The sequence below is a fragment of the Stegostoma tigrinum genome, chromosome 30 (assembly GCF_030684315.1).
Source record: "Stegostoma tigrinum isolate sSteTig4 chromosome 30, sSteTig4.hap1, whole genome shotgun sequence".
NCBI lineage: Eukaryota > Metazoa > Chordata > Chondrichthyes > Orectolobiformes > Stegostomatidae > Stegostoma > Stegostoma tigrinum.
The window spans coordinates 19127389-19151508 of NC_081383.1; the positions used below are offsets into that span (position 1 = coordinate 19127389).

Below are 24120 nucleotides of genomic sequence, written 5' to 3' on the forward strand. Positions count from 1 at the left end.
ATGGAGGGAAGTTCTTACAAGGAAAGGTTGAGAGGTAGGACTTTTCTCTTTAGAACGAAAAAGGATGACAGGTGACTTGATAGAGGTGTACAAAATGATCAGAGGTATAGATAGAGTAGGCAGCCAGAGACATTTTCCTAGAGTGGAGGTAGCTTTTATGAGGGGACATAGCTTTAAAGTGAAAGGAGGTAGCTATAGGGGAGACAGAGGTAGATTGTTTACTCAGGGTGGTAGGGGCATGGAATGCATTGCCAGAAAGGGCAGTGGAGTCGACCTCATTAGGGGCATTTAAGCGGCTATTAAATAGGCATATGATTGCTAGTATAAAGGTAGCGGTGAAGGCTAGATAGACCTTAGATTTCAGGTAAAAGTTCAGCACATTGTGGGCCAAAGGGCCAGTACTGCGCTGTATTGTTCTATGTTCTCAGTGGTTTCCCAATATCTTTAGATGATTACAGGCTGTAGTTCTGATATTAAGGCATTACAGAAAAGCTTACTGACAACTTCAGAAGTGGGGTTCTGAGTTATACTTTTTGTATAATTTTTACTAAATATTAAGTACTATTGAAATCAACTCATGTTAAACAAATATGAAATCATAAATGTCGATCATTTATTACATGGGAGATAGTAAATTTGCTTTTAAATGATGGGTCTGCAAAATTTACAGGCAAACACTTTAAAATGCATGATGAATAAACTTTTACTGGATCAAATATCAAGTGATATTACACAATTAGAAGACAGGAAATGACAAGTCGGTTAATAAATTATGTTGCAAATAATGCTTTTATCATTTGTAGTGGTAACATTTGATGAGCATAATGATATTTCAGTTTAAGTTACACCTCTCAGGAATGCAACTGCAAAGAAGTGGGGAATTACTAGTCATGACTCTATTGTTCCCATTTACACCTCTTCTAAACCCATTTTACTTTCCCCATTAGCAACTCCTTTTGCAATTTAATTTCTATCTTTTGTCTCATCACTAACTTTCCTTCTTGTTACTCACTCAACCTTGGCCAGGCTTAACATCAGTTAGCCTTTTCAACATTATCCAATTCTAATGCAAAGTCATCAGCTTGAACAGCATTTATTTGCCTCATTGATATTTTTGCCATGCAAGTATTTCCAGCATTTCTTCTTTTAATTTCAGATTTCTGCCATTCCAAGTATTTAGCTTGGTGCAAGAGAAATTTTCATTTGATTCACCAAAAACTCAATAGTCACACATCTAGTCAGTAAAAGATAATATTAAAATTACCATTCCATACAGAAGATCTAAAGCACGGAGTCGTATAGATTCATCTTTGTCATCCAAGCACTGTAAAATAAGATCCTTGTGGGATTGTACAGACTTAGGGTGAGTCTTCAAAATTTTTGACATGGCCAGCAAACCCAGGTACTTCACTGCAAGACAGTTCAGAATCTTTCACCATTGGACAGAACAATTACCACAAGTAGAAAAAAATGTTATCTACAAAATAAACAGGTTTTGAAACTTACTGAAGTTCAGAAATTGGAAGTTCTTTCTAAAAAGTATTAGACTTGTGTTAAGGCTGTGGTTCTCTTACTGGGGTCTATGAAATAATCTCTCTAGCTGGCCTCAAACAAAAGCAGCTTCCCATTTGTTGGGTTTCTGAAACAATCAACCATCTGACCTGGTTATTGTTTAGGATGGGAAAAGGTTTTAAAAACAGAGTACGGAAAATTCATTAATCTTAAATTAAACAAGATTTTTTTAATATTTACTAAATAAAAATTCCACAAACATACATACAATCTTAGGTATTTTTGTTTTCTTAGGAAAACAAAGACCAATACATACAAAATGGAATGTTGTGACAAATGTAAATGATCCAATAAAGGAGATCACAAGAATGAAACAGGTGGTTTTCAGAATGATCTTGCAAAAAAAAAATCAATGATCCTTCATGGCAAAACATTCCATCTCAAAGAAAAGCCCTGAGTGCTTCAACACCAAACTAGTTATGATTATTGCTCAAATAAGGTTTGACTTTGATGGTGAAGCTTCAGAGTTGCATAGTTTCAGCAGTCTTTTCAGCTCAGTTGAAAGAAACAATGACAAGGGTTCAAAGCAGAATACTTAAAAATCGCAAAATGGAAATAAAATTTAATGGCACAACACAAATACCCACTTACAGTTTTGATCAGAATCTTCAATAAGAATGCGCAATTTCTGTACACAAAGCTGAACAGAAAAACATATGTCAAGTTTTAGAGTAATTGGTGGCATCTCAATAATTTGGAAATATCAATGCAAGAAAACATACAAGACCAGGATGTACAGAATTAAGTTTATGACAAGGCAACGTAATCCACTAAGCAGGACATTACACTCGTGTGCTGTAAATAGAAATTTATATCAAACAACAAGCCCCTAAGGTTGTCCAAAGAACACGAACATTTAAGTGCTCACATGATTCCAATGTAAAAATCACTAAAGGGGATAGTTTTAGATCAGATTAGATTCTCTACAGTGTGGAAACAGGCCCTTCGGCCCAACAGGTCCACACCGCCCCTTAAAGCATCCCACCCAAACCCATCCCCCTATAACCCACTCACCCCTGAACACTACGGGCAATTTAGAGTGGCCAATCTACCTAGCCTGCACATCTTTGGACTGTGGGAGGAAACCGGAGCACCCGGCAGAAACCCATGCAGACACAGGGAAAACGTGCAAACTCCACACAGACAGTCGCCCGAGGCTGGAATCGAACCCGGGTCCCTGGCGCTGTGAGGCTACAGTGCTAACCACTGAGCCACCGTGCCGCCCCCAAGTTAAATTAATTTATTCAACTGGTCTAAAAAATTTAAAATTCAAAATTCAAACTCCATTTTAAGTGCTCCAAGTTGAAAAGCTTCAAATTATAAATTATGTAGAATTAACAAAGTGTTTATTTAAAAATTATATATATACACAAATAGGATAATAGTCATAAAGTCACATGCTATACGCACAAAATGTACTTCAGCAGGGGTTCTTTATGTTTGATAGCAAATATTACCTGGATGCTTGCACTGTGATTTGGCATTCCAGTGGATAGAGAGATGAGTACTATAGGAAAAAGAGGAGTCTGAATCTAGCAACAATTTATTTTCACAAAAGCACCAAGTTCAATAGGCCAGCGAAATAGATTTTAATGCTTTATACTTGGAAGAGGCATTGAGCCAAGATAGCTGCCATTTACATGTATTGACAATGTAACATTTAAAGATTAATGTCACAATACAAAAGTGCACAAATTTAAACTATTAATCTTAAGGGTGCCAAAATCACTACAAAACAAATTTTATCCTGCAGGTGATTCAATAGCCATAAGACCATAAGACATAGGAGTGGAAATAAGGCCATTCGGCCCATCAAGTCCACTCCGCCATTTAAATCATGGCTGATGGGCATTTCAACTCCACTTCCCAGCACTCTCCCCGTAACCCTTGATTCCTTGTGAGTTGACAATTCTTTTCAACTGCTTTTCCCCCAACGTTCTAATTCTCTTCTCATATTTATCCACTTCACTCCTAAAACCTGTATCAGGCTATGCTTCAATTACATTGTGTCCTTACACCATGATGTGCTGCCATTTTTTTTTCAAGCTCTACCCCATATTCGTAAACTAATTCGCTTATTTGTGCCTACTAGTTCCAGACTTTTGTTCTCCACTCTTTGAGTCATTGCTTCAATGCCCTTCAAAGAGTGTTGAAAATGGTGGTTTAACTGATGACTAACTGTGGTTTAACCAACTGATTTACTTTGGCAGGGTTAATTTAGTTGCTTGTGACGTCAAACAGAAGAATCTAATATGATCCCACAGGGTTGCACTGGACCAAAGCTGAATTGAAGTCAAATAAGAAGCTAGTTTGTTAACAGTCTGGATTGAACCCACACATTAAACAGGAGAGGAACTGGATTACTGGCGCAATTATGCAATTCATGACAGTGGCCAAAAAGTGGTTTTGAGTTCCACCTTTTGTGTTCCTGGACAAGGCTGTGCCTTAACTCAGACTGGCACTGTCACAAGAGGTAATGTAAAGGTTGAGAGGTGGTGAAAACAACATGACCAAGCAGAACAAGAGGAGGCAAGTCCAAATTTGATTTTTGCTGAATCCTGAAGTGATGCTACAGAGATGGAAACAGAAGCTGCTGGTGGAGATGCTCCATCTCCAGATAACTGGACTGAAGATAGCCCCGTGGAGATGGACAATGGGAGAAATTACTTACAGGAGAACAGTATTGTTCACACCAGTTTCAGATGACAGAAGGACTGAAAAGTAAGGAAGAGAAATGTACTAATGTTCACATAAGTTACGGACATCATTTGTGACTGATTTGGAACTGGCTAAAGTTCACCTGATAAATCTGTACACACTTCAAGAATGTTAAGCATGAACTTTGTGGTAAAATGGCGATCAAAAATTTGAAACAAAAAAGAAGTTGGAGAGATGTACTTTTAAAAGACAGACATTTTGGGTTGATTTGTCAGGATATGGGTGATGACGACAGTTCTGAAAAGATGCAAACCGCCAAGGAGATAGGATCCTACTGTGTTAGCTGATAGAAGGGCGAGGATGGAAGTCAGCATGTTCAGTAGATGCAAAGAAATGGGATTAATGGCTGAGTGGTTAGCAGTGCTGCCTCAGCATCAGGGAACCAGGTTCAATTCCAGCCTTGGGCAACATGCTTGTGTGGAGCTTGCACATTCTCCCTGTGCCTGCATGAGCTTCCTCCAAGCACTCCAGTTTCATTCTGCAGTCCAAAGATGTGCAGGTTAGGCGGGTTAGCCAATGGAAAATGCATGGTCGCAGGGATTAGGCAGGGTGTCGGTCTGGGTGGGATGCTCTTCGGAAAGTCAGTGCAGACTTGTTGGGCCAAATGGCCTATTTCCACGCTGGAGGGATTCTATTTTAAAAAAATAGAGGTTTTGCCAAGGACAAAAAGAGATTTTGTGGGAACTATTCAATGGATATTTCTTGTGAATTATTCTGATCAGTTTAAGATGAATAGCTTGGATAAATTTTGCAATTTTAAGCAATACCGAATATCTGCACAATCAAGTCACTAAGAACAGGTTTCTTGCATTAGCAGTTAGAAAGTTCACAAATGAACACAGCGAAATAAGCAAAACACAGATTCACAGCTAGGGCAGGGAGCTCCTTGGAGGTGGTTTGACATGGTAGGCAGGGGAAAAATGGAGATGCAACACAGGCAGTTAAGTAGACAGTGTCTATCTTCTTGCTCATTAAAATTGGGCTTGCTGGAGTTAAGAGTGGAGGGATCAGGAAAATGGGTTTATGAACAAGCTTGAAAGGAGAAAGATGTAACTGATTTTGCATACTCATAAGCTGCTCAAGTGGTATAATCATGGATGTCGACTAAATGTTTGCCAGTCAGCACTGCAACATCTATGAATGGCCATGAAATGAACACACAAACTACTTGTGGTGTTGGCTGAAGAATAATTGCTGGCAACAACGTTCCCTGCTAACCTTCAAATAATGCTAAGAGATCTGCGAAGTTCACCTGAAGAAATAGCAAGAGCTTAGTCGCTTACATGAAACTTAGCATTTCAAGCATTGTTTCTATCACTATACTGATTTTAAAATGCTTCAGTCTACAATTAGCATGTGAAAATGAACCAAGTTAATGCAGAGTTCTGCAAATTATGATTTCACTTCTGCTAACGTCTCCTTTCAACCACTTAAGGAACTTCCAAAAAATTTAAAACCAACCAGATCAGTGATCTTTTGGAAATGATTACACCTACTCAGAAAATCAGCATATAATGACCTGTTTGTTCTCATTTGATTCAATTAACTTGCTTCGCAAGTAAGTATTTTCCTGATCAGGATAATATTCCTTAAATTTTATGCCTTCTTCATGAACGTTTGATTCCTCATTTCTTAATGATGTATTTACTTTATACATTTAATGTCTGTTCATGATTCATTGTTTTCACCATGAATCTCAAATAACCTTCAACTCAAGTAATTTTGTATACAGTGATAATGGGAACTGCAGATGCTGGAGAATCCAAGATAATAAAGTGTGAAGCTGGATGAACACAGCAGGCCAAGCAGCATCTCAGGAGCACAAAAGCTGACGTTTCGGGCCGAGACCCTTCATCAGAGAGGGGGATGGGGTGAGGGTTCTGGAATAAATAGGGAGAGAGGGGGAGGCAGACCAAAGATGGAGAGAAAAGAAGATAGGTGGAGAGGAGAGTATAGGTGGGGAGGTAAGGAGGGGAGAGGTCAGTCCAGGGAAGACGGACAGGTCAAGGAGATGGGATGAGGTTAGTAGGTAGGAGATGGAGGTGCGACTTGGGGTGGGAGGAAGGGATGGGTGAGAGGAAGAACAGGTTAGGGAGGCAGAGACAGGCTGGGCTGGTTGTGTGGTGCGGTGGGGGGAGGGGAAGAGCTGGGCTGGCTTTGGGATGCGGTGGGCGAAGGGGAGATTTTGAAGCTGGTGAAGTCCACATTGATACCATTGGGCTGCAGGGTTCCCAAGCGGAATATGAGTTGCTGTTCCTGCAACCTTCGGGTGGCATCATTGTGGCACTGCAGGAGGCCCATGATGGACATGTCATCTAAAGAATGGGAGGGGGAGTGGAAATGGTTTGTGACTGGGAGGTGCAGTTGTTTATTGCGAACCGAGCAGAGGTGTTCTGCAAAGCGGTCCCCAAGCCTCCGCTTGGTTTCCCCAATGTAGAGGTAGCCACACCGGGTACAGTGGATACAGTATACCACATTGGCAGATGTGCAGGTGAACCTCTGCTTAATATGGAAAATCATCTTGGGGCCTGGGATAGGGGTGAGGGAGGAGGTGTGGGGGCAAGTGTAGCACTTCCTGCGGTTGCAGGGGAAGGTGCTGGGTGTGGTGGGGTTGGAGGGCAGTGTGGAGCGAACAAGGGAGTCACGGAGAGAGTGGTCTCTCCGGAAAGCAGACAAGGGTGGGGATGGAAAAATGTCTTGGGTGGTGGGGTCGGATTGTAGATGGCGGAACTGTCGGAGGAAGATGTGTTGTATCCGGAGGTTGGTGGGGTGGTGTGAGAGAATGAGGGGGATCCTCTTTGGGGCGGTTATGGCGGGGGCAGGGTGTGAGGGATGTGTTGCGGGAAATGCGGTCAAGGGCGTTCTCGACCACTGCGGGGGGGAAAGTTGCGGTACTTGAAGAACTTGGACATCTGGGATGTGCGGGAGTGGAATGCCTCATCGTGGGAGCAGATGCGGCGGAGGCGGAGGAATTGGGAATAGGGGATGGAATTTTTGCAGGAGGGTGGGTGGGAGGAGGTATATTCTAGGTAGCTGTGGGAGTTGGTGGGATTGAAATGGACATCAGTTACAAGCTGGTTGCCTGAGATGGAGACTGAGAGATCCAGGAAGGTGAGGGATGTGTTGGAGATGGCCCAGGTGAACTGAAGGTCGGGGTGGAAGGTGTTGGTGAAGTGGATGAACTGTTCGAGCTCCTCTGGGGAGCAAGAGGCGGCGCCGATACAGTCATCAATGTAACAGAGGAAGAGGTGGGGTTTGGGGCCTGTGTAGGTGCAGAAGAGGGACTGTTCCACGTAATGTACGAAGAGGCTGGCATAGCTGGGGCCCATGCGGGTGCCCATGGCCACCCACTTAGTCTGTAGGAAGTGGGAGGAGTCAAAAGAGAAGTTGTTGAGGGTGAGGACGAGTTCAAATCACTGGCTCCTGCCACCCACAAGAGGATTCCTGCACCTCCCAAATCCACAGCCTGCCCCTCCCCCACCATTGACCATGAGTACACGGCCAGAGACCCCACCGATGACGTCACATCTGCCACCGCCGGGCACATCACTTCTGGGACCGCTGCTGCAGTCACCGCCTCCACTTCCAGTCACAACACCACACACACCACCCTCATCGCTGCTGCTGCCGCCCATCCCGCTCCTCCCACTGCCGACGGAACCCCGCCCTCAACCTCCACAGCCAGCAACCCCAGAGCAGACAGCCACGCTGAGCCCTGCCAAATCTTCACCATCCCCCCAGACCTCCCACTGACTGAGGACGAATGGTCAGTCCTAAGCAAGGGCCTCACCTTTGCCCCCCTATAACCACACATCAACGAATACCAGTCACGTTTGGACATAGAGCAGTTTCTCCGCCGTCTTTGCGTCCACGCTTACTTCTTCAACTGGGAACCTAACCCTCTCTCCACTGACCCCTTCACCTGCTTCCAACACAAGTCCTCCTCCTGGACACCACCCCCAGGCCTCCTACCCTCCCTTGACCTCTTCATCTCTAACTGCTGTCAAGACATTAACCGCCTCAACCTCTCCACCCCTCTCACCCACTCCAACCTCTCGCCTGCAGAACGGGCAGCTCTCCGCTCCAACCCCAACCTCACCATCAGACCTGCAGACAAGGGTGGCGCAGTGGTAGCATGGCGCACTGACCTCTACATCGCCGAGAGCCAAACGCCAACTCTCCAACACCACCTCCTACCGCCCCCTTGATCATGACCCCACCCCCAAGCACCAAACCATCATCTCCAACACCATTCATGACCTCATCACCTCAGGGGACCTCCCACCCACAGCCTCCAACCTCATTGTTCCCCAACCCCGCACGGCCCGTTTCTATCTCCTTCCCAAAATCCACAAACCTGCCTGCCCTGGTCAACATATCGTCTCAGCCTGCTCCTGCCCCACCGAACTCATCTCCACCTATCTGGACTCCATTTTCTCCCCTTTGGTCCAGGAACTCCCTACCTACATCCGTGACACCACCCACGCCCTCCACCTCCGCCAGAACTTCCAATTCCCTGGCCCCCAACACCTCATTTTCACCATGGACGTCCAGTCCCTATACACCTGTATTCTGCATGAGGATGGCCTCAAGGCCCTCCGCTTCATCCTGTCCCGCAGGCCCGACCAGTCCCCCTCCACCGACACCCTCATCCGCCTAGCCGAACTCGTCCTCACCCTCAACAACTTCACTTTCGATTCCTCCCACTTCCTATGGACAAAGGGGGTGACCATGGGCATCCGCATGGGCCCCAGCTATGCCTGCCTCTTCGTACGTTACGTGGAACAGTCCCTCTTCAGCACTTACACAGGCCCCAAACCCCACCTCTTCCTCTGTTACATTGATGACTGTATCAGCCCGCCTCTTGCTCCCCAGAGGGGCTCGAACAGCTCATCGACTTCACCAACACCTTCCACCCCAACCTCAAGTTCACCTGGGCCATCGCCAGCACATTCTTCACCTTCCTGGACACCTCAGTCTCCATCTCAGGCAACCAGCTTGTAACCGATGTCCATTTCAAGCCCACCGACTCCCACAGCTACCTAGAATACACCTCCTCCCACCCACCCACCCGCAAAAATTCCATCCCCTATTCCCAATTCCCCCGCCTCCGCCCCCACGATGAGGCATTCCACTCCCGCACATCCCAGATGTCCAAGTTCTTCAAGGACCGCAACTTTCCCCCCCACAGTGGTCGAGAACGCCCTTGACCACGTCTCCCGCATTTCCCGCAACACATCCCTCACACCCTGCCCCCGCCATAACTGCCCCAAAGAGGATCCCCCTCGTTCTCTCACACCACCCCATCAACCTCCGGATACAACGCATCATCCTCCGACAGTTCCGCCATCTACAATCCGACCCCACCACCCAAGACATTTTTCCATCCCCACCCTTGTCTGCTTTCCGGAGAGACCACTCTTTCTGTGACTCCCTTGTTCGCTCCACACTGCCCTCCAACCCCACCACACCCAGCACCTTCCCCTGCAACCGCAGGAAGTGCTACACTTGCCCCCACACCACCTCCCTCACCCCTATCCCAGGCCCCAAGATGATTTTCCATATTAAGCAGAGGTTCACCTGCACATCTGCCAATGTGGTATACTGTATCCACTGTACCCGGTGTGGCTACCTCTACATTGGGGAAGCCAAGCGGAGGCTTGGGGACCGCTTTGCAGAACACCTCCACTCCGTTCGCAATAAACAACTGCGCCTCCCAGTCACAAACCATTTCCACTCCCCCTCCCATTCTTTAGATGACATGTCCATCATGGGCCTCCTGCAGTGCCACAATGATGCCACCCGAAGGTTGCAGGAACAGCAACTCATATTCCGCTTGGGAACTCTGCAGCCCAATGGTATCAATGTGGACTTCACCAGCTTCAAAATCTCCCCTTCGCCCACTGCATCCCAAAACCAGCCCAGCTCTTCCCCTCCCCCCACTGCACCACACAACGAGCCCAGCCTGTCTCTGCTCCCCTAACCTGCTCTTCCTCTCACCCATCCCTTCCTTCCACACAAGCCGCACCACCCATCCCTTCCTTCCAACCTCGTCCCACCTCCTTGAACTGTCCGTCTTCCCTGGACTGACCTATCCCCTCCTTACCTCCCCACCTATACTCTCCTCTCCACCTATCTTCTTTTCTCTCCATCTTTGGTCTGCCTCCCCCCCTCTCCCTATTTATTCCAGAACCCTCACCCCATCCCCCTCTCTGATGAAGGGTCTCGGCCCGAAACATCAGCTTTTGTGCTCCTGAGATGCTGCTTGGCCTGCTGTGTTCATCCAGCTTCACACTTTATTAATTTTGTATACAGTCCATTTATGTCTTTAAGCCTGTCGGCACCAATGAGGTTGTAGCTAATCTGATACAGTTCCATTGACTTGCCTTGGTTCCATATCTCTTGAAACCTTTAGATAACAGAAATCAACGTGGCAGTTTAAAATTTATTTAAATTGACTAATTACTGTTTAATGAAGTTCCAATTTCCTATCATTTAGAATGCATACATACCACTGTCACTCCTAAAAGGAAAAAATTCTAACTTGGACACTAAACCTCCCCCAACATTAGAAAAGTGTTTATAGACTATTCCCTTCAAAATTCTGGCAGACTAGAAATTTTAAAAAAATCACCCTTGACATTTGTTTCAACGAGCACAACCCTATTTGTTGTGTAATCAGCCCTTGGAGTCAAGTTATCATTCTAGTCAACCCAATTACACTCCTAAGGTCAACACAACTTTCTACAAGGTGTGGCATCCAGTAAGATCAAACCAAAGCTTTGCATAGCCGAGCATGACTTCTACCAATTGTACTTCAAACAAGTTATAAAGGCCAGCATTTCATTTGCCTTGTTGAAATGGCCCAAAGATAATCATTTATGAACCCAGGCTCCCCTTGTCTGGTCACCACTAAAATGCTAATGGAACAACCTTTTACACTGAAAATAACATACTTCAGATCAGTAGAGAAACCGTTTGTTTACCTGCTATCACAGTGTTCACACATTCATACAAAAGGGACATGGCTGAGGTGCTGCAATGGAAAGAAATTATTTTGTTCACTTTATGAAAAATTGGAAGTTTTGACATCAGTTGTATTTTATACTAGTATTATGCATTTTTGCAGGATTGCTGTTGTGTTCATACTATACTATCAACTACACAGAGGTATCCAAAACCTTTTATCAAACGTCAATTTCTCAATGTCCATCCTGAAGGCCACACTTAAGAGGCAGTTTAAGAGAGATTTTTTATCTTTTCAAATGACAAGGTTTGCCTTATCTGGGTAGGCAGCCCTGAAAAAAATTCTACAACTGGACTAGTAATTCATCCCCCTAATTTCAGCTCTTCATTCTTCCATTTGCAGTTTCCAACAGGCCAGAGGTTACTCCCCTTACACTGTTTCCCTCCCAGCGAAACATTACACATCAATGAAGTGCTGTCCAAGTACAAGCAACTGAATGACAAAATGCATAATGGGTGGATATTCAGAGAGCACATATACAAATATTTATAACTGGTAACAAGCCACTGGTCATGCTCAGATAAAATATTTTCTGCCTCTTCCTGTCCTCCCAGATGTATACCCTTTTCCTTCCACTTTCTGGGATACAATGTGAACTAATTTTAGGAAGTTCATTTTGATAGCAGAACCATGGGTTTCACCTTAGGAGGAGTGGGCAAGTACTCATTCTTATGTAAACAGTAATTTTAAGTAGACAGATTAACAATACCCCTTCCCTGACATAAATTGGTGACATTTTGCACTAATTCCTAAATGTGACAATGAAAGCAGCAGTGACTAATCATGACACACAAAAATCATACCTCTTTACTAGCCATACTGAATATGAAATTAACTCTTGGAAACCTAGGGACTAGTAAAATGGATCTGCTGCTATTACAGGAGGAACAATTCTAAAATTAAGAACGAGCCAGTCATTCTCTGCTGGCAAAAGGAAGGTAAATGAATAAGGTGACGTTAAAATGCACAATAAACATGCAAACAGATTTATGGTAAATATGTTTTGAGTAAAATACAACACTGGAAAATATTACATACGGAGTTTTATAAAAAATTAAAAGGCCATTCAAATCAGAAAGTGGTGGCTGTCACAAAGTAATAGCATAGTTTGTGCAAATCTTAACCTCAAATCAGACAAAATCTGTACAGTATTAGGTTATTATGCTGCTTCTCCAAAGTAACATGAGGAACTCCAATTTTGTAGGATAGGCATGGTACTTCAGCAATTTTGTCAAATTCAAGCTACACTGTCTTTTCAGGAAATAATTCACTCAGAAATCTTTAGCTATCTTAATTGCAATACAACAGTGACCTTAAAATTCAGCACTCACTCTAATCATGGGGAGGTGTTATATGAAAGTGGTGTTATTGCTAGACTATTCAACCAACAACCCAACTAACATTCTCGGGACCTGGGTTCAAGCTGCGATGGCAGATGGTTGAATTCAATAAAAATCTGGAATTAGGAGTCTAATGATGACCATGAAGCTCTTGTTAACTGTCAGAAAAACCCATTTGGATCACTTTTGCCCTTTAGGGAAGGAAATATGTCATCCTTCCATGGTCTGGTCTACGTTTGACTGCAGACACACAGCAATGTATTAATTGTCCTCTGGGCAATTCAGGATGGACAAGAAATGCTGGCCTGCTTGGAGATGCCCACAGTACAAGGGTGAATAAAAAAAAATCTGATATTGAGAAACTATCCTGTAAATTTAGTGACACGTACAACAGTTTAAAGTTACTTATTAACATGCAACAAGATCAACAAACAAACCAAACAAAGCAACTTTTGCCTCAACACAATGAGATAATATAACCTATCTGTACACAGTCAGAGCTGGATTCATAACCAACAAAAAGGAGGGAAATGCTGAGCATGAAATGCAACCACTCACCTGTGTATTAAATTAGTCAGCGGCTCAATGAGTTTTTTCCCCAGCCGTGGCTCAAGTGGAGTAAGGGCTCCAAACTGAAATAAAAAGTAGGTCTCAGCACAAGATGACAAACTCCCTAGCTTCAAATACAATATGCATATGAAATGCCACTTAAGACACAGTGGCAAATAGGCAATTTTTCAATCAAGCCTGCTCCGATAATCCTCAAATCCACTTTCCTGCCTTTTCCCCATGAACTATGATTCCCTGATTCATAGTCTTAATGACACAGCACAGAAATAGACTCTTTGGTCCAATCTGTCTATGCTGACGAGATATCCCAAAGAAATCTAGTTCCCACTTGGCTCATATCCCTCATTCCATACACATACCACCCATTCTCTTGCTCGAACATATTTAATGACCCAACTTTGACAGCCTTCTGTGGCGAAGAACTCCATAGATTCACAACCCTCAGAAATTCCTCTTCACTTCTGTCTTATATGGACAACCCCTCATTCTGAAATGATGGCCTTGTATTCTAGACTGTCCCACCAAGACTACCCCTCAACATCTCTCCAAGCCTAAAGATTGTCCTGCAGAAAGGTAACACCCGAAAAGTTGACTGCTCCTTTTCTCCAGATGCTGCCTGGCTAGCTGTGTTCTTTCAGCTTTGTTTGTTCACCTTGGATTCCAGCATCAGCAGTCAACTTCCCTCCAGCTGAGAAATGTTAGAGTTGATTTTTGTTGCAAGTGACTTATCCATGAGCTGCATAAAAAGCAGGTTTTACCTCAGCATTCCAATTTGACAGAGATCCGTTTGTATCCTTCTTCACAGTTCCCAATCCACCTTACAAATTCCCCAACAAGCTCTTTGAAATACCATGAAATCGACATGACAACTGTGTTTCAACCCAAAAAACCCATTTGCAACTGATGATTACTCTGGGTGTGGAGCTGTAACATGTTAAAATCTGGATAGGGAAAATATTTTCAAAAGCATAGCATTTCTCTTCAAATCTGTCAGGACTGAGATTAGTCATAACCTTCTATAGTGCAATAATTACAATTATTCTAATCAAAGCCCTGCTCAGTGAATCCAAAGGTCAGACAAACGCTCAAGTCTTATTCAATTGCTTGCAATGAACAGAAAATAAGTCAAATTTCCTGAAGCTGCTATGTTTTCAATATTACAACAGCAACAGCACTCAATCTATTGACTGGAAAGCATTACCAAGATATTCAGTCACCATGAAAGTCATATTAAACGTAAGGCTTTCTAGAAGGTTTATTCAATCTATGCTTGCATATTAAAATATCAGATGCATATCCTCTATGTATTTTACTAGACTCAAACTGGTCTCAAACTTGCCTCAACCCATGATTCTGGACTAACTAGATCTTGAAATGCAATTTTGTTAAATACCTTAATAAATATTTCCAAAAGTTTCAAGACCAATCAATATTAAGGACAATGTTATAAAATTTTTAGTAAAATCAAACAGGTAACCCCCAACCTGTGGAAATAATTAATGCATAATAAAAAATTAGAATAAAATAATTTCTGCTGCACTTAATTCTAAAAAGTATAACAAGTATAGCACACAAAATAAACTGCATATTTCTCATCTTAACAGATTAATATTTGGTATTTTACTGTAATCGTAGAACTGATAATCTGGGAATTGGTTAGCTCAGTTGGCTGGACAGCAGGTTTGTAATACAGAGTGGTGCCGACTGTGTGGATTCCGTATGCACACTGGTGGAAGTTACTGTAAAAGAAGTCTCCTTGAGTTTTCCCCTCAGGTGGTGACCCCTAGTTTAAACTACCATCAGTCGTCTCTCTCTCTCTCTCTCTCTCTCTCTAATTAAAGGGCAGCCCTATGTAGACTTCAACCTTTACATTACACAATTCATTGTGAAGTTGAATACACTGGTCCAAAACAATGTTTACATTTTCTTGTGGATCAAATATTCATGATTCATAGCAATAAATAAATTCCTTTGTATCCTATGGGAAAAGCTCCAAGAATAAGTAACAGTTTTCCCTATTTTCTATAACTGACTGCTGAAGTTTCTTTCTCCCTAATAACAGTTCATTGATACTTACGAGTTTGATTATTTTAATGAGGACCCAATTATTAGTTGATGATGTCATTAGTTTGAAGAACAATGGAGCAAGGGAAAGATAATTCTTCGGATTGCGACGGGCAAGCTCACAGATAACATTCACGGCAGCAGACTGAACACCTGCAAGACAGGCAGTGTTAAGAGTCGACACTGACCGATCATTTTTACCAACTTCAACCATGGGCAATGCTGATTTTCATCCCCTCTTGGAATATGTTCCAGCCCTGTGCTTGCTCAACAGTTTGTGGCCTTGTGCAGCACTTCTCTTTTTTAATTTTAAAACTGAAATAACTAAGTATCTCTTGAGGTGTTATAAATGTATGTGAGATACTAACACAATGCAAAATTACTTCCAAATGCAAATGGCCATTTCTGAATACCATAAACATCCAATTGAGAATGCAAACTGTTTATGTCTGAAAGTAGAGTTTGAAAGCACATTTTTAGCCCCAAACCAGAGAAACAACTTGTACACATGTAAAACACTTCCATTCTTAATACAGTCGGTTCTGCTATAATGCGATAGTGGTGTTCCTGCGCTACACTGTTACAGAAAATCACACTACACAGACAATATAGGGCCTATGGGAAAAGTGAGTTTAGGGGCAGGTCTCCAAAAAAAAAACTCCAAGGTCTAAACACAAAGGATTGTGCTCTTTGAATAAACATTTAATTCCTATCTAATAATGAAATAAAAGTACATTTAACACCTTACCTTGAAAAAATGTCAAGGTGACTTGATGGGGGGAGGTAGTTTTGAGGTTCCTCTGTGAGTACAGGGGCTGACAGTCGTCATCATGACCATCTTCAGGTGCAGTTGTGGTTGCACAGTTAGGGTGAAAAATAGTTAATCCAGAAGCAGGTGGCTGTGGCTTATTGTCTTCAGACTGCTTTTTGTGGGTTGGCTTAAAAAAAACTCCCAGTTTTTGCTGCTTTACCCTTTTAGTTCTTTTATGAAGAAGCTGTTCATAGGGTGCTAAGTAAGATCTTATTTCACAAACCGCTACTCAGTTCTCGCTACTCTCTACTCTGCATTGTAATCATTCTCCTCTAAGAGCTGCAACTCCTTCTCAATTTCCCGTAGGATAGAAGACAAAACAGAAGTGGAAAGGTCTCATGGTGCTGCATCCTGGGCTACTACTACTTCATCTACAGCTTCCACTTCCCCCCCAGCGACAAGTTGTTACAAACTGGGGACTCGAGCAGTTCTTCAACATCCTCACTATCCACTTGTTCAAATCCAACTTGCTTTGCAAGATCATCATAAGCTTGTTTGATTCTTGGCAGTTCCTCTGATAGATCAAAGCCCCTAACATCTTAAAAAAAATGAGATAGAAGCTTCCACAAAACTGCATGCAAGCAGCCCTTACTGACATCACCCCAGGCCTCCACGATAATGTCAATTGCATTCTTGATATTAAAGCTTTTCCAAAATTTGAAGAACACTGTCCTCATCCCCAGCAGTGGCTGCAATTAGCCTCTTAAAATGTGCACCTTAAATAATAAGCTTTAAAACCTACTACTGCACCCTGGTCAATGGGCTGCAGGAGATAGATTGTGTTTGGGGGCAGACATAGCACTTTATTTTCAGAAAGCTCACGAATGGTGGGAGGATGGTTTGGCACATTATCCAGGATGAGGCGAATCTTGAAATCCAAGTTTTCTTTTTCCTGCAATACTCTCCAAAAACATCTTCTAAAACATCAATAATAGTCAGAAAAAATCTGCCCCATCACCCAACCTCTTTTGTTTGGCCTAAAGTAGATGCCTTGAATTAGCTTCGGGTAACCTTTTAAGGCTCATAAGTTGGCAGAATGGTACACCACCACAGGCTGAAGCTTTAAGTCTCCCTTGGCAGTGGCCCCAGCAGCACAGTCATACAAGCCTTTGCCACCTTAAAGCTTGGAGCGTGTGCTTCATTCACAAACATGCAGATTCTCAATGGCACTTGCTTCCAGTATAATCTTGTCTCGCCCAAACTGAAAATTTGATTGAAGTTGTAGCCTTCTTCAATTTATTTCTGTTTTTTTAAACGATGGAAAGAAATGCCATCGCAAGCTCATCTGCATTGGCAGCTTTGCCACACAACTTCACATTATGAAAAGCATACAGGTTCTTAACACCAGCAAACCAGCAGCTGCTAGCACGAAACGCAGGCACATCTGCAGGATTTTCAGCTTTTTTCTATGGTCTAGCTTTCTCTTATATGGTGAGAAAGGTGGTTCCAGATCACACTTTCTTTTTATCTTCCATCCACACATTTTCAAGCCATTTCATCTCAAGTTCCTTTGTCCATGATCTCGCAGACTTGCTAGCACTCAGACTTGCTCCAGCAATAAAGCTTGCTTTAATCTTTTCTGCTTTGTCTCTGATGGCGTAGACTCCTTTATTCCTGTTGCACGAACTATATCACATGTTCACTCATTACACTCAAAACGCTTTATATAACATCTTGTTTCTCTTCCAGTTTTATAACATTTTTACATTCACCACCTGCAATTTTATTACCAGGACACTTCTTGCTAACATTCTCATCACTTTGTCCACACGTTTTTGTGGGTAACACAGGAAATTTTGCAGAAAATGAAAATCACAGAGTACTGTGCCTCTCACAAAAAGCAATGTACAACGAAGTATGCAAAATGATCATGTGATACCAGCACAGAAACTCTTTCGGTGCTAACATTGCGCATGTTCAGAGAAAGCCCACTAAATGATCACGTAATATCAACACACACTCCTCCATGCCCTGATGGAATTGCATTAAAAAAAAGCCACGCAAGCTTGTGCTTTAGAAATAGCGTTCCCCTATTCAGTTGCTTTATAGCTGGAACACCCGCTACAGCAGAACCGACTGTAAGGGCTAATGTGGGAACTAAACTAAAATAGAATCAGTACATTCCTTAAGACACACTCAAATTTGTCTCCTTTAGCATACTAATGAAGTGGCAATTGATATAATTAAATTCCCAACTATCGTCTTAAGAAATGCTAAGCTCTTTAGCACAGTTGTACAGCTATGGAGTTCTTTATTTATGCAACACCAAGTACTGCTACATAGTGGGAAAGTCTTAATAACTTTAGAAGAACTGTTGTGTGTTTGCATGCCATGAAAAAGATAACTCACCAGAATCAGGATCCTCCAGCTTTTCCTTAAGGCGAGGGAAGGCAGGTCGTAGGGATTCTGGGTATTTAAGAAATACCTTGTACATAATAAGCACAGCTTTCTTTCTAATATAAGGCTTTGTATGAGACATCTGTGAACCAGAAGTCACACATGTTGTTAGTGAACTAAAGAGATCCAACAAGGAATTCCTATCAAGCACAAGCAAGTACCAAATCCAAAGCACTCACCAGTGTCATAATGTCATTTGCCAAATCCCTGGCAAGATCTGGGGTAACAAAACAGGATAAACCAGTCAAAGCAACTCCAGTATCATACTGATTTGGGCTGCTGAGGTCCTGTGAACATTGTAAAACTTGCCATTAGGTTAATAATGGTACTTCAAATAAAGAGAAAAGGTACAATTTTGCACCATAATCTGCACTTGTTTGGAACTGAAAAAATTGCAAACATCTCTCAAGTTACCTTACGAATCTGATTAGTTGTCAACATGATTACATCAGTCCCTTCATAAAAGCACTGAGAGGCAGTCAGATATCCTATTCTCTGCAATAAAGAAAAAACAGTAACTGACAAAAATTTCTAAATTAGCATCTCTTCTGGTCATGCTCAATATTCACGTAAACAATTAATTGACACTATTTATCAGCTTAGATGATTTTAGAACATGGGCACAGAACAGGATTTCCTTCCAAGAAAAAATAAAGTCGAAATAGATATCCGATGAGAAACAGTGCACAGAGAGTAGGAACTGCAGATGCTGGAGAATCTGAGATAACAAGGTGTAGAGCTGGATGAACACAGCAGGTGCAGCAGCATCAGAGGAGCAGGAAGACTGATGTTTTGGACCTAGACCCTTCTTCAGGGGAAAAAGGAGGGTCTGAAGGAGGGTCTAGGCCCGAAGCATCAGCCTTCCTGTTCCTCTATTGCTGCTGCACCTGCTGTGTTCATCCAGCTCTACACCTTGTTACCTCAAACTGTGTACAGTCTGAATTCAAGACTAGAATTAGACCACAGCTTCTTGGAACCTTGCTAATCCTGCTGACCAAAATGGTTTTCATTTAGAATTTCAAAAGAAATTGCACAATTGTAAATTTCCTGCATTTATACACGCAGAGAAAGCTGCACTGCAATTTTCTCTCAGTCTGGAAGCTAACAAGCTATATTATCCAACTAATGGCTAACTATCTGGGGCTGCACAGTGGCTAGCACAGCTGCCTCACAGCACCAGGGACCCAGGTTCGATTCCATCCTTGGGCGACTGTTTGCACGGACTTTTCTCGTTCTCCTCTGGGTGCTCCAGTTTCCTCCCACAGTCTAAATGTGCAGGCTAGGTGGATTGGCCATGCTAAATTTCCCATAGTGTTCAGGGCTTAGTGTTATTGGGGATGGGTCTGGGTGGGATGCTTGAAGGGTCGGTGTGGACTTCTTGGGCCGATGGGCCAGGAAAATTAGGAAAAGGATCAATTCATCATGTCTGTTCAGAGTGATGGGACCCAGGAAAATCTAGTCTCAGTTCAGGTTGAAAACAAAGTTAAATAAGGCTGTAAATAAAGGTTGTAAATAAAGTTAAATAATACGTGCATAAATTTGAAACAGAACAACTGCATCTTGACAGTTAACAATTTCTGAAACCTGGAGGATAAAAGCATGTAAATAGACAATGTCTTATAAAAGTTAAAGATTCCATTTTCATCAGGCCATATGAAAAAAAATCAAAGTCCATTTCAAAATTTCTTCCTCTGAACTTCAAGCCACTCCATGACAACAGTCCCAAACCTGAAACTTGACCAGGCTGTTTTTAACCTTGAGCAATTGCAAATATTATATGGAGCTTTAAAAGATATTAACGGGTCTCAATCTTGCTCAAGGAAGTTCTCAGACTCGAAGCTCATTACAGTGGTTCTGATTATCCAGGATGAGATAGCCAAAGCACCACAATGAGGAAGCACTACCAAAGACAATAACTGAACCAAGTTTTGCATCAAAACTTAGTTTCTATCCAGGAGAACAGAAGATGGGGCGAAATAAAGACACAGTTGATGCCTAGGTCTTGATCATTACTTTGATTTCAGGTGATAACTAACAGAAGAAATCAGACAAAATAATATCAGGAGGATGCACAAGAGTGAGAAAAATGATAGAGATGCATATTGCAAGGCATCACATTCATACGAACATACAAACACAGCTATCAGGAGGAGCGGGTTATTAGGCTCGTTGAACAGAAGAGCAGGTTCAAGGAGGCCACAGTTATGTGATTATTCCACATTATGGTCGACTCTGATAACCTTACACTGATTTCTCATCAAATATCTCTACTTCTGCCTTAAGAAATTCGAAAAACAATGGAGGCAGACGAATAAGAAAGAATGTTCCCAAGACTCATGACCCTTACCAAGAAAAAAGAATGTACAAATCTCTCTCCCAAACAAGCAATTCCTTATCTTGAAATAATAATCCTTAGTTTTAGTTTATCCCACTACTCTAAACATTTTTTCCATGCATCCTATCAAGATTCCCTGGGATCTTAAAGGAGACCAAGTTTATGCACAGTAGTCCAGTCTCACCAGGAATCTACATAACTAAAGAATGATCTCAATTTCTATATTCATTTCCTCTTGTAATAAACATTCTATTAGATTTCCCAATTGCTTGCTGTACCCGCATTTTAAGATTTTGTAATTCATGCACAAGGGCTCCCAGATCCCTCTCAAATCTCTCTCCATTTACAAGATTTTTTTATTCCTCTTGGCAAAATAAACAATTATGCATTTTTCCAAACTGTACTCCATTTGCCAGATCCTTATCCTCTCACGGAATCTATCTGTATCCTTCCATAGTACTCTTCACAACTTGCTTTCCAGCACTCTGCCATCAGCAAATTGAGCAAACATACCTTGAATCCTTTTTACCATTTGTCTGAGTGACTTAGATAAAAACTGAGGTCACAACATCAATCCATGAAACAGAGCATTCACTTTCAGAATTCCTACAAGTGCACATAGAGACCATTTGGCCCATCAAGCCTGCAGTGACCCTCCAACGAGCATCCCACCCAGACCCATCATTTTCCTGTAACCCTTCATGGGTTTTTAACTATGGCTGGCTCACCTAACCTGTACATTTTTGGACTTTGGGAGGAAACCAGAGCACTTGGCAGAAACCCACAGACTCCAGGAGAATGTGCAAACTCCATACAGATAAATGCCCAAGACTGGAATCAAACCCAGGTCACTGATGCTGTGAAGCAGCAGTGCTAGCCACTGTCAGTGACAAAAGAAAACCCATAAACGCTGTTCTGTTTCTTTTCAGAGAGCTATTCTTCTAGCCACGCTAAAATGTAGCACGTAGAGTATCAATGTTTATTTTCCACATTAACCTTTGTGGTGACTCCTTTTTACATGGATTCTGAAAATTTACATACAGTACACATTAGAATTCTTTGACAGAGTAATCAATTGGTCAAATATGATGCCCGTTTCTAAAAACCAAGCTGACTCTGCCTGGTTACTTTCAATTTTTAAAGTGCCCCGCTGTAGTGTTTTAGTAATACTTTCTAACATCTTCCTTATGATAGGTGTCAAGTTAGAACATAGAACATAGAACAGTACAGCACAGAACAGGCCCTTCAGCCCACAATGTTGTGCCGACCATTGATCCTCATATATGCACCCTCAAATTTCTGCGACCATATACATGTCCAGCAGTCTCTTAAATGACCCCAATGACCTTGCTTCCACAACTGCTGCTGGCAACGCATTCCATGCTCTCACAACTCTCTGCGTAAAGAACCTGCCTCTGACATCCCCTCTATACTTTCCACCAACCAGCTTAAAACTATGACCCCTCGTGCTAGCCATTTCTGCCCTGGGAAATAGTCTCTGGCTATCAACTCTATCTATGCCTCTCATTATCTTGTATACCTCAATTAGGTCCCCTCTCCTCCTCCTTTTCTCCAATGAAAAGAGACCGAGCTCAGTCAACCTCTCTTCATAAGATAAGCCCTCCAGTCCAGGCAGCATCCTCGTAAACCTCCTCTGAACCCTCTCCAAAGCATCCACATCTTTCCTATAATAGGGCGCCCAGAACTGGACGCAGTATTCCAAGTGCGGTCTAACCAAAGTTTTATAGAGCTGCAACAAGATCTCACGACTCTTAAACTCAATCCCCCTGTTAATGAAAGCCAAAACACCATATGCTTTCTTAACAACCCTGTCCACTTGGGTGGCCATTTTAAGGGATCTATGTATCTGCACACCAAGATCCCTCTGTTCCTCCACGCTGCCAAGAATCCTATCCTTAATCCTGTACTCAGCTTTCAAATTCAACCTTCCAAAATGCATCACCTCGCATTTATCCAGGTTGAACTCCATCTGCCACCTCTCAGCCCATCTCTGCATCCTGTCAATGTCCCGCTGCAGCCTACAACAGCCCTCTACACTGTCAACGACACCTCCGACCTTTGTGTCGTCTGCAAACTTGCTGACCCATCCTTGAATCCCTTCATCCAAGTCATTAATAAAAATTACAAATAGTAGAGGCCCAAGGACAGAGCCCTGTGGAACCCCACTCACCACTGACTTCCAGGCAGAATATTTTCCTTCTACTACCACTCGCTGTCTTCTGTTGGCCAGCCAATTCTGTATCCAAGCAGCTAAGTTCCCTTGTATCCCATTCCTCCTGACCTTCTGAATGAGCCTACCATGGGGAACCTTATCAAATGCCTTACTGAAGTCCATATACACCACATCCACAGCTCGACCCTCATGAACTTTTCTAGTCACATCCTCAAAAAACTCGATAAGGTTTGTAAGGCATGACCTACCCCTCACAAAGCCGTGTTGACTGTATTTGATCAAGCCATGCTCTTCCAGATGGTCATAAATCTTATCCTTCAGAATCCTTTCTAACACCTTGCAGATGACAGACGTGAGACTTACTGGTCTATAATTGCCGGGGATTTCCCTATTTCCTTTCTTGAAGAGAGGAATTACATTTGCCTCTCTCCAGTCCTCAGGTACGACTCCAGTGGAGAGCGAGGATGCAAAGATCTTCGCAAGTGGCGAAGCAATTGCATTTCTCGCTTCCCAAAGCAGCCGAGGACAAATCTGGTCCGGGCCTGGCGACTTGTCAATCTTAATGTTTGACAAAATTTTCAGCACATCAGCTTCCTCTATCTCTATCCATTCCAGCATGCACACCTGCTCTGTAGTTAACTGCCCTGTAGTTTTACCACCTTCTTTGGGAACGAAGAGGTTAGACTCATTACTTTTCAGTCTTCTAGAACCTGCCAAAAATCTAGGGAAATTTTCAAAATTTAAACCAGCTTATCAATTTTCGCACTAGCCACTGGTTAGAAGACTCAAGGATAGAGTCCATCAGTACCCATAGCTTGGCACAGCTCAGTACCACTCCCCCTTGCAATTGTTATTTTATGGAGTCACGCAATTCTGTTCATAGCAATTTTTGCATGTTACTTGCACCTTCTAATGTAAACACTGTTTAATTCATCTGCCTTCTACTATATTACCATTAATTCCCTTGACTTTTTCTGTAAGGCTCTCATTTTGATCAACGTTTTCAAAAAAAACCTAAAGATTCTCTTTATTTTAACAAACTCCCATGTACTTAAATTGTGCCTTGTTAGTTTTTCTCTTGTTAGATTTTTT

At 42.6% G+C, this 24120-nt stretch overlaps 1 protein-coding gene across 2 annotated transcripts in view; it reads right to left on the minus strand.

The window, feature by feature from the left end:
- Positions 1-24120, minus strand: part of ap3d1 (adaptor related protein complex 3 subunit delta 1) — a 109761-nt gene that overhangs the window by 50057 nt on the left and 35584 nt on the right. For both annotated transcript variants that reach the window (XM_048559805.2, XM_048559804.2), the window contains exons 4-12: positions 18914-18994; positions 18679-18786; positions 18452-18581; positions 15305-15444; positions 13216-13289; positions 11277-11326; positions 3030-3079; positions 2164-2212; positions 1265-1410 (exon numbers count right to left, since the gene is read on the minus strand). In XM_048559805.2, coding sequence (XP_048415762.1) covers positions 1265-1410; positions 2164-2212; positions 3030-3079; positions 11277-11326; positions 13216-13289; positions 15305-15444; positions 18452-18581; positions 18679-18786; positions 18914-18994 — 828 coding nt within the window. The remainder of the gene's footprint in view (positions 1-1264; positions 1411-2163; positions 2213-3029; positions 3080-11276; positions 11327-13215; positions 13290-15304; positions 15445-18451; positions 18582-18678; positions 18787-18913; positions 18995-24120) is intronic.